Source organism: Delphinapterus leucas, chromosome 6 (genome assembly GCF_059928025.1).
Source record: "Delphinapterus leucas isolate spDelLeu-1000000601 "Yukka" chromosome 6, BTC_Dleu_Yukka2, whole genome shotgun sequence".
Lineage (NCBI taxonomy): Eukaryota > Metazoa > Chordata > Mammalia > Artiodactyla > Monodontidae > Delphinapterus > Delphinapterus leucas.
The window spans coordinates 36,243,492-36,254,330 of record NC_143134.1 but is presented as its reverse complement, the minus strand read 5'-3'; the positions used below and the strand labels follow the sequence as shown (position 1 = coordinate 36,254,330).

General features: G+C 41.2%; 1 protein-coding gene across 13 annotated transcripts in view; it reads right to left on the bottom strand.

The window, feature by feature from the left end:
* The window catches only part of PTPDC1 (protein tyrosine phosphatase domain containing 1), a 98,408-nt gene that overhangs the window by 11,724 nt on the left and 75,845 nt on the right, over positions 1-10,839 (bottom strand). For 10 of the 13 annotated variants that reach the window (XM_089912995.1, XM_022564565.2, XM_022564566.2 and 7 more), the window contains 4 exons: positions 10,367-10,504; positions 7,165-8,423; positions 4,021-4,206; positions 1,234-1,344 (listed from right to left, as the gene is read on the bottom strand). In XM_089912995.1, the coding sequence (XP_089769121.1) occupies positions 1,234-1,344; positions 4,021-4,206; positions 7,165-8,423; positions 10,367-10,504 (1,694 nt within the window). Of the gene's footprint in view, positions 1-1,233; positions 1,345-4,020; positions 6,848-7,164; positions 8,424-10,366; positions 10,505-10,839 lie in introns of those variants that run through there. The other 3 variants (XM_089912993.1, XM_089912994.1, XM_089912997.1) reach the window with 3 other exon arrangements.

Below are 10,839 nucleotides of genomic sequence, written 5' to 3'. Positions count from 1 at the left end.
ACTTTATCTTAATCATTATTTTGTCTGTCCTATCTGCAAAAACTTATTAACAACAGTTTGAACTGTATACTTTGTTAAACACCAAATCACAACCATCCCCACACAGCAGTGGCCTCTGGGTCTATGAAAACATAAACAGAGATGTAAACGATCACATGACTTTGGTTTTGAGGCGCTGACTCTGGAAACAGTCATGAAGAGACTGAGAGGATGCAAAGTGGTTACTGCGGTAAAGCATCAGATGAGGAACAAAGAAACCTGCCAGAAGGACATCACTTTGGAAAGAGTGGATGGGGAAAGAGATTGGTGAATAAGTACAAATAATAAGTGCTATTATCATTAATGTTTGCCACAGATGCTGTCATCGAAAAACTGGGTTCTTTGTTTAATGACATTTTTGTATCACATATGAGAGATACCAAACAAATGGGTTTAAGAGGTGAGGGGAACATTTTCTTTCTTTCAATATTTATTTGGCTGCACCGGGTCTTAGTTGTGGCATGTGGGGTCTTTTGTCGTGGCAAGCGGGCTTCTCTCTAGTTATGGTGCACGGGCTCCAGAGTGTGAGGGGTCAGTAGTTGCGGCGCGCGGGCTTAGTTGCCCTGTGGCATGTGGGATCTTGGTTCCCTGACCAGGGATCGAACCCGCGTCCCCTGCATTGGAAGGTAGATTCTTAACCACTGGACCACCAGGGAAGTCCCAAGGGAAGCTTTTCTCTTGGTATGAAATCTGGCGTGTTTTTTCAGCCAGGAAAGACTGCTGCAGGCCAAAAGGATGTGCATGGAAAGGAAACATTATTTTACTTTTTGCTTAGGATTTGCCAACCAGACACGGTACCGAACTGCTAACGTTGGATGTTAAATTCTCAGTAGATGGTTTCTTGTTCAGACCCAAGGTAGAACTGGCTCAACAAGAAAAGATTCTCTGAGTTCTACTAGGAACATGATTTAAAAATATTTTCTCAACACTCAGTTGTTTCTCTCTACACAAAACTTCTTTGTTCCAAAGTTTTCCTTCAAAAAGCCCACAGTTCAGCCTTTTATATCATTGTTAGGAAACTGATATTTTTTAGCCAAAAGTTTGCAACTGTTTTCGAGAAATGTCAAGCACATTTCCATTAAAGGGAAACATGGCCAGAAGGTTTATTTTAGAGAAGGCTGGTGACCCTCGGATTCTGATTTACAAAGATTATACTGAGTGTGGTCTGTAGGGAGAAAGGGAAGTGCCACCCACCTTAGTGAAGGCTTTAATGGCACGTGCAAGAATGGCTTCCTCCACGTTGGCAGGAATCATCTGCAGGCTCACTATGCAATGCAACACGCAAAGAACAGTCTGTTGCTGCCCCTGTTTTTGCAGAAATCAAAATCTAACAAGTTAGGGGTGGGATGGGGAGGGTGGGAGGGAGACGCAAGAGGGAGGGGATATATGTATACATAGAGCTGATTCACTTTGTTATACAGCAGAAACTAACACAACATTGTAAAGCAATTATACTCCAATAAAGATGTTAGAAAAAAAATGCCTCAAGAAATAAACTTAAAACAACTGCTAAGCCAAGAACTGGTTTGTGACCAAGTAATCATTACCTCAAATACTAAACTATCTACCAAGGGCTCTACCAGTGTTTAGGGTTGTGTGTTAACTTGAAAAGCTTTCAGTAGATAATATCAAAGCTGGTTAGTTATTACACAAAGTAGAGTTGAATCCGAAGATAAGTGCAATTTAAAATCAAATGCCTTCCATGCAGTGAACTGAGGACGATCCATTCTTGTTGTTTCTAGACATAATCGTTTCAGTATGGCTAGTAGATGCTGACACGTCACAGCAATACGTGGACTAGATGGCTGGGTACTCAGTGCTCGTACCTTCATCATGTCTTGCCAGTGGCAGACAATACTGAGTGGGGAGGGGCAGAAGAAGAAAGACAGCCACAGCCCTCCAGGAGCATGCCATAACATAAGGGAGAAGGTCCCTGAAGAATGTGTCCCCAACTTGACTCCTGAGGGTTGCTTACTTTGGAGAAACAAAGGAGAAACTCCATCACTGGAGCAATTCGCATTCAATACACGTTGCCGCCCGAGAGCCACTAATTTCACTTCTGGAAATCTACTCTAAGGACATGATCTGAAATGCAGAAAAACCTGCAAGCACAAATTATCATTACAGTGATGCCTATAAAAGTAAAAAACTCTAAATAATGTAAATGCCCTGCATGTGAGGGTTGGAGTGAATGATGAGGAAACAGCACAATGTGACAGAAAGTACATGACCTTTGTGCCGGAGTTTGTATCCTGCTCTGACACATGCTGCACACTGTGGGCAGACTGCTTCACATTCCCTTCTATGAAAAGCGGGGCCTCTACCTCTCTGAGTTATGGAGATGAACAAAGGTGAAAACAGAAATTATGACCTAGCAAGGGCCTGGCCCATTGCCACCCAATGAAAGTTAACTGCCTTCCTTATCCACCCTCCTGTTTCATCTCTAAAATTTAAATGCTCAGAAAATAGCCTAAGAAAGGGACTGCAGATACAGGAAAAACCTTATCTTTAAAGACGTGCATCACACAACTGTGAGCAAGTGCCTGTCTGTATCTCTGTGTGTCTGTATGAAGTAGTAATAGTAGAAGTAGAAGATTTGGAAGCAATGAAGTGTTTACACCACAGCGTAGTAGGTTACTCAAGGCTGATTATAACATTGTTTCCTAAAACAAAACAAAGCCTATTTATAAATGAAAATTTAATATCTCTTCAGGGTTAAAAATATTAAATTGTATAAAAGAATCTACAATGAAAAGTCTCTCTTGCTTCCTAGATCCACTGTCTCCTACTACTATTCTCTAAAGCAGGGGTCCCCAACCCCTGGGCCACGGACTGGTAACAGTCCATGGCCTGTTAGGAACCAGGCCGCACGGCAGGAGGTGAGCAGCGGGCGAGTGAGCCAACCTTCATCTGTATTTACAGCTGCTCACCATCACTCGCATTACTGCCTGAGCTCTGCCTCCTGTCAGCATTATGGTGAGTTGTATAATTATTTCATTATATATTACAATATAAAAATAATAGAAATAAAGTGCACAATAAATGTAACGTGCTTGAATTATCCTGAAACCATCCTCCCCCCAACCCACTCCATGGAAAAACTGTCTTCCATGAAACCTCTCCCTAGTGCCAAAAAGGTTGGGGACTGCTGTTTTAAAGGCAACCACCATTATCAGTTTCTTATTTTTCCCTCTATGTTTTATACATACACAAATTATATACATAAATGTATATATGTGACACACACTCTTTTTAAAGAAATACAAATGAACATATTCCAACCTACCTCAGTTATTCACATTATATGCTCACAGTAAATAAGTAGAAACAAATACTTGAAAATGAAAAAGTGGTTAGTTATAACATATCCCCATGTTAGAGCATTACCTACCCATTAAAGTTAACATTAATGAAAAACTTAAACATGGAAAAATACCTATGTTACAATTTTGAGCAAAAATGAAGTATAAAGTTGTATGTGAAATAATTTTTACCAAGTTAACATATGTATCAGTAAGATCGAAAGAAAAGACTTGAAAATGTTTAAAGTAGTTCTCCTGGGGTTATGGGTATTTTCCCTTTTTATTTTTTGTATCTTCTAAATGTTTATACTGGGGATGCATTTCTTCTCTTACCTTGGAAAAATTTAAATTAGACCCCAATAAGGGATTCTGTGTGAATTCTCTTTTTTTTTTTTTTTTGTGGTACGCGGGCCCCTCACTGTTGTGGCCTCTCCCATTGCGGAGCACAGGCCCGGACGCGCAGGCTCAGCAGCCATGGTTCACGGGCCCAGCCGCTCCGCGGCATGTGGGATCTTCCCGGACCGGGGCACGAACCCGTGTCCCCTGCATCGGCAGGCGGACTCTCAACCACTGCGCCACCAGGGAAGCCCTTCTCTTTTTTATAATGTTTTTTTGCAGTCTGTAAAACTTGTATTGAGGGCCTTAGTTAACTTCATCAAGTGTTCAACAGCTACTTTACCTTCTCTAATAAAAACAGTGCTTCTGCGGCATCCGCAGATCTGTCAACCAACATGTCCACGTCCTCTTTGGTTATCACAGGCTCCTTCAGCTGCTCCACCCAAGACCACATCAAACTGCACAGGATGAAAGGATCCCTTTCGCCACATATTCTTTCCCAAGCTCCATCTCGGGAATTTAGTTCTTTCTAAAAAGGAAGGAAGAAAGAAAGAGAAAAAGAAAGGAGAGAGGAGAGGAGAGGACAGACAGGAAAGGAGGGAGAGGAAGAGAAAGAGAGAGACAAAGTGAGGGAGAGAGGAGGAGAGGGAGGCAGGCACGGTTTGACATCTGATGATCCTTAGGCTGTCCAGGAGAGTAAACTCTTAGGCTCTGGGGTGTGGACTGGGACCCCTCCCAGTGACCCCACTTCCAGCCAGTACCTTGGGCTAAGACATGCAATTTCTCTAAGCCTCAATTTCCCTTTGTAAAGTTCATCTCCACCCCACAGGTAGACTGACTAACTGAGAGGGCTGTTAAAGCTCTTGGTACAAAGAAAGGCTTAGCTAACCTGAGTTCTCCACTTTGTTTAGAGACCACAGAAACAGTTCAAGAAGAGGGAACCTTCCTTTTCAGGCTCCTTGGAACAAAACAAATATTTACTGCAAGGAAGTAGAATGGTAGATGAAAAAGTGTAAATGAAAAAGTGTATTACAGTGTAAAAGTGCCAAAAAGTTAGTAAATGTGGTACATGTATTTCTTTCAAATTCCTTTTTAGAATCCTATGTAGGATTTAACAAACAAGCCCTGTATTCTGAAATTTGATAGGGTAAAATAACTAGGAAGTCTTGCCAATACTCCAAATATCTGGAGATAATTTAAGATTTTAAAACTTTACCTCACAGAGATCAGGGGAAAAGTGAGATAAGAATTTTAATTTCTGACAGGGTTCAGATTTGTTTTTAATAAATAAAATACGTGTTTGCAATAGTAATAAGCAGAATAACTGCCACCATCCATTCATTCACCCATCCAATATTCATAGAATACTCAGACTATGACAAGAACGATGATAGAAGACTTATCTCTGATTCTTACAGCAACCCAGCAAGGAGGTCTCCTTTACAGATAAATGTACTGGGGGGCTCAGGAAAGATGAAGTAACTTGCCCAGGAGCCCAAAGTGTGAGAGCGCATTCCCAACCCAGATCTGCTCTATCCCAGTCTGTGATGTTTTTCTCATGCTACCAGGGTCCTCCAGCACTGGGTTTCTCTTTATTATGTCATAAATAAGCCAAAACTTTTAGTTGTGGATAGTCCTTCATATCCCATAGATCATGTACATAGCAGAGTAGCTTTTACTCAATTTTTATGTTGGGCAGAAACAACATGACTCAAAGACCCTCTTAGTAGAACCATTACATCATTGTTGTTTTCTGAAATCTTCCTGCAGTGTTAGGAAAAACATCAGGGATGATGGAAAGTATTAAACATATGAACTGTATCCTGGCCCTGCTGCCTTTGGACCACATCTCCTCAAGCACATCACTTGACCTCTGTGACACTTAGTTTCCTGACCTGTGATACTTAATTCATAAGGACTGAAAGATTAACAAAGAATCTGTAAAAAATATCATCTGTCTCACAGGACTTCTGTGAAAATCACATGAAATAATAGATGTGAAAGGGCATAATAAGGGCACAGGCAGCATTATGCTATTCAAATCATGTTCATTTTACTTTTTCCAGAATTCAACTGATTTGTTTTATTACTGAAAGACCCACAATAAAATCTAGAAAGGAAAAAAAAGGCAAACCTATCCAAATGGTAGAATAGTATCTACCTCTAGGAAAAGCTTTCGTTTATATTATGTGTTCAAACAGTCTGGCCCATGTGGGGCTGACCCACGACGGGGTGGTGAGCTCTCAAGCCTGAACCCTGAGGTCCTGCCACTAGCTACTGTGGCTCACAGCGACGCAGAGGAGACCTGCCCACTGAGTGGAAGGCTTGTTCAGTTTGGAGTAGGAAATAAAGAAAATACTTCATGTTGGAAGAAAGCAATACATTTAACTGTTCATTAAACAAAACACTACAATTCTGATGGAGAAATCGTGTGTGGAAGCGCTCTCCTCCTGTCACACAGTTGCAAGTGAGGGCGAGGCTCCACGCCTACTCTTCCCGCCCCTGCATCTGGAAGGTCTGGCCTCCTGAAAAGTGTACACAGCTTGTTTGATTAACGGTAGGATATGGAAAAGTAGCTACACAAATAATTCATGGTAGGTTATGGGCTAACAAGCCAAAATTTCACTGAGCCAGGCCTCCCCAGGTCAGCCCCACATTTGGGCAGTTTACTTGTTTCTGATAACTAGGTTTATAAGGCCTGCCTTTTCCCTAGACCAGCTGCTTATTTTGGGCAGAGAGCAAGGCTAATTTAAGACTGTCTTCCTAGTGAAAGTACAACACAAAAAGGCGTTAAAATTTAAAATTTCACATTCTAATTTAAGTAAAGGCTAAGAAATAGATCCCAAGAACCCAATCTTAGATAAAACCAGTGGCACAAATGTATGCTGTGGCCACTCCCATTTGCCTTCTGGAATCCAACACCTGACTTATTGGGGTGGACTGGGAAGTCTGCAGGAGGGAATGCTGAGCAGACAGCATCCATCACTCGTCCTTCTGGCTTTACTTGATAGTTGGGTTAATGAGCTTTGGAAAAGAATTGTCTCTATTTCATTTATATTATCTCTGTCACTGGTTCTCAAAGAGTGGTTCCCTGCTAGGTCTCAGGTTAGAGATACTTCGGGTCAGTTCCTACAGCTGTCTGCTGTGGTCTGTTCATCTGTCCATCAGTCCTGCAAGCCCAGTGAGAAAGAAGGAAACCATTGACATCAATCAATATCATTGCCTTGCTCAGTCAAGCACCCTGCTGAGTGCTAAGCACTAAGGGCTTTCCTTCACAGAGATTGAAATGAACCTACAAAACAGCCCTGTGTCTGCTGTTTCTATGACAGCAAGCTGGTATTATAGCTGAGTAACTTGAAGTTCAAAAGTTACGTATTATACAAACATATCTTCAAATTCCTGTAACAAATGAATTTGGGAAAATGTATTGTTTTTGCTCTTACACAAATATTTCCCACTCATATATAATTAAATGAAATACAAGTACCTGCCACATTTCTACCTTCTTTTTCACTTCCTCCTTTTCTGCAATCTCATTTAAATTTGCCAGGGCTTTGGCTGCCAGTATTCTCCTTGCTTCAACACTCAAGTCAGAATGTAAAGCCATGTATGGAGCAACTTCAGACAGGTATTTGCTATCCCGGGTTTCAGGTCCAACCAAGAACTGTGCTTTGGGACTGGACGTACAGTCCACGGGGTGGTGGCAAGTCTCACTGTCCTCCATAACGGAGCTTGGGCTACAACCACCACGAGTTTCACACTCACAGTGGGACACTTGCTGGTGAGAACAGTTTAGTTCCTTAGGGATATTTGCAAAATTTGGTGTAACTGGTTCCCCAGGGTTGTATGAACCTGAAATACCGGAAGAGAAGGTTCTACTTCGCTGTACTTCCTTTGGAATGTTCGTCCTATGGAAAATTGATGACCTGTCATCTTTGAGTCCTTCCAGGCCTCCCAATTTAGCGTGATTCCAGAAAGAAAATGTACTGCGGACCAGCGTTTCCTTATTTAAATCTAGCTGTGGAGACTGTGGGGAGTAACAATGGCTTATGTGCTTCTGCTGCCTGGGGTTATGGCAAAGCAAGGCCTGGGCAGGCACTGTCCACGGAGTCCTCCCTTGCTCCAGAAGTGACTCGGCTCTCTTTAAGTCCGAGTCACTGTAGCTGAGCTGCCTTTTCAGACGAGTCAGGGGCTGAAGGCACTCAGCATTCCGCCTCTTCCAAAGAGGGTCAAACTCTTGCTCACTGGAAAGAATCACATCCCGATTCTCAAAATCTGCCACCACTGCACTGGGGGTGAAAGAGTCCGATGCATCACTGTCATGTCTCAGTAACTCTTTATCCAGCTGCATTGTGACCATCTCAGAAACAGTCTTTTCAATTTCAGCAGAGAGGCCAGGTACTTCTGCCACTTCTTCCGTCACTACTGGCCTGTTCTCAGCTAAGTCCAGCAACAATTTGCACACGAGATGGATAATTTTGGGTACATGTTTCAGAAGTCGTGCCTCATAGCCATGAAGCAGATGCCGCTGGCGAATGAGATACTGTGCTAAGGTGACAGCATGTGCCTTGGGGTCACAGCAAGAGAATATATTGCGAAGAGGAATCAGAAACTGAGTAAATTCCCTTACACATAGTAGCTGTCCTCGGGTTTGTATGGAATTAGGTCGCTTTGCCCGAACAAATATAATTGCTTGGTCAGCAGTCATTCTTGTTGCAAAAACTAAGTAACATGCTATTAAAACACCTGAACAGTGAAGAAGAGAATATGATATGAGAAAAGCTTATATTTTTATTTATACTCTTTGGTGATTTAAAATTTGAATATCTGTTAGGAAACCATATAAATACAGAAACATTTTAAGGACAATGATAACTTTTTGTACAGGTGTTCACCTATTTACTAAGTCTATGTGGCAACCCTCCCCTTGACTGAGAACACTTGGTCACCTCTGTACTCCAGGGCAAGCACCAAGAACTGTCACAGTGAAGTTGAGTAGGTGTGGAGTGAGGGGGGATGACTGAGTGTGGAGGGTGATGACTGAATAAACTGATGACCTGGCCCATTTACCGTCATTAATGCCCAGCTCCAACATGGAAGAAAGCCAATCCTGCTTTCCACACTGAACAGCTCTTAAAAATTTCTATCCAATCAGTCGGTACACTGTACTTGGAACTTCCCACCCCTGCCATCTTTGACATCAACTGGCGGCACATTCCAGACTGGCATTTTTCCTACTTGGGTATTTTTATCTTTGGCAATTATTCACATTCACAATCTATTCTTTTCTCCTGATGATTCTTATTGAAGACTAAACTAATGCCTAAACTAATATGTATTTTCCTCTAGACCATAACTATTTTTCTATAAGCACTTAATATTAAGGAAAATAGCCTTAACAGTATAAGCATTATGTATTCTTGTTAATTAATACTAAATTAAAATGAATAATAAAAAGGCAATAATCAATTAACTCAAATATAAAAGTTAATTAACATCAAGTAAAAGGCAATTCAAAAGACATCTGTGTAAATCACCAAGTTTGTGAATCTCGTTACACATGAAAATCAGAGTCTCTGAAAAATACATGTTTTCCTAGTACACGGCAAGGTCCAACCTATCTTTCTCACTAGGACATGGCAGTTCTTTAGGGTAAGTATGAAATATCTGCAGAGCTATCATGTGGAATCCCTAGAACAGTGAGATTTTGGCTCAACCATGAGAGCTGACAGTCTGGGACAGAACTGAGTCTCTACCCTAAAGATGCTCCCCAGAAGGTGGAAGACCCAGTGGTGGGTATATGGATACACTGTGGACAGAGCCGAGCTCAGGTGTCTGGCTAGATTACATGACAATGAAGATTCCAACCCTTTTTTTTTTTTTTTTTTTTTGGTGGTACGCGGGCCTCTCACTGCTGTGGCCTCTCCCGTTGTGGAGCACAGGCTCCAGACGCGCAGGCTCAGCGGCCATGGCTCACGGGCCCAGCCGCTCCACGGCATGTGGGATCTTCCCAGAACGGGGCACGAACCCGTGTCCCCTGCATCGGCAGGCGGACTCTCAACCACTGCGCCACCAGGGAAGCCCAATTCCAACCCTTTTTGTGCCCCAATATCAGTATTGCACTGATATTCTGCAGCATTTTTAAGTAAAATCATTGATTTTTATATAGAATTCTAGGTACAGGTAAGACTCTCCTTTATAAACAAAATCCTTACAGCCATGGATTTTAAATCATGGCCCTGCCACTTACTTGATGTAGCAAATTAACCTCCTTCAAAACTTACATTGTTGCTAAAGACTTAAAAAGATAGTAGGTGAAACAATGCTTGCTATTTTCATTATTATTTTGGTTAAGGAAAATTACATTTTAAAAAGACACTGCATATTAAAAACAAAATGTTGATTTTTTTCCTTTAAAAAAGAAAATCAGAAAGATCATTTAGCTACCTTTGGAAATCCACCTATTTATTACTCAATATGATGAGGTTTTAGCACTAAATCATTCAAAAATACTCTTATGAATATATGGTCACTGAAGCTATCTAAGATATTTCAAGTATCTTTTACTGACTTGTTCCATTTGACTTAAAACTTTGATAGCAATCTGAAAACTATCCTCTAGAATTAGGAAATATTCCTTATACGTTTAAACATGTAGAAGGACAATAAAACCACCTCCTAGAATTTACCTGTTCGACCAAGCCCTGCATGACAATGGATAGCTACTTTTCCTTCTTGTAAGGCAAATGTCATCACCTTCACCATATCTAAGATGGTGGTAAGGGATGCTACACCATAATCCTTCCATCCAAAATTGTAGAAGTAAACTGGACAATGAGAAAGAGAACAAGAAAAAAATCAACATACAGGAAAAATACTTGTAAAGACATTTGAAAAAAGTGAGTGAATTCATGAAAAGTATAAAGCTGTAAGGCATACAGATCTCACTGGATGAGTAGACCTAAAATAATAGGCTTTTTACATTTCCAGTAAATTTACTGTTAACATTTCTTAAAAAGAACATTCTATATTACTTAACACATTTCCTGCTGAAACTCAGTCGGAAAGAATTAAGGAAAAGCAGGATTGCAAATTAAAGTCAATGATCTATGCCAAAATTACTCAACCATGGAGGGAAAGCATGCAACCTTGTTTAGCATGG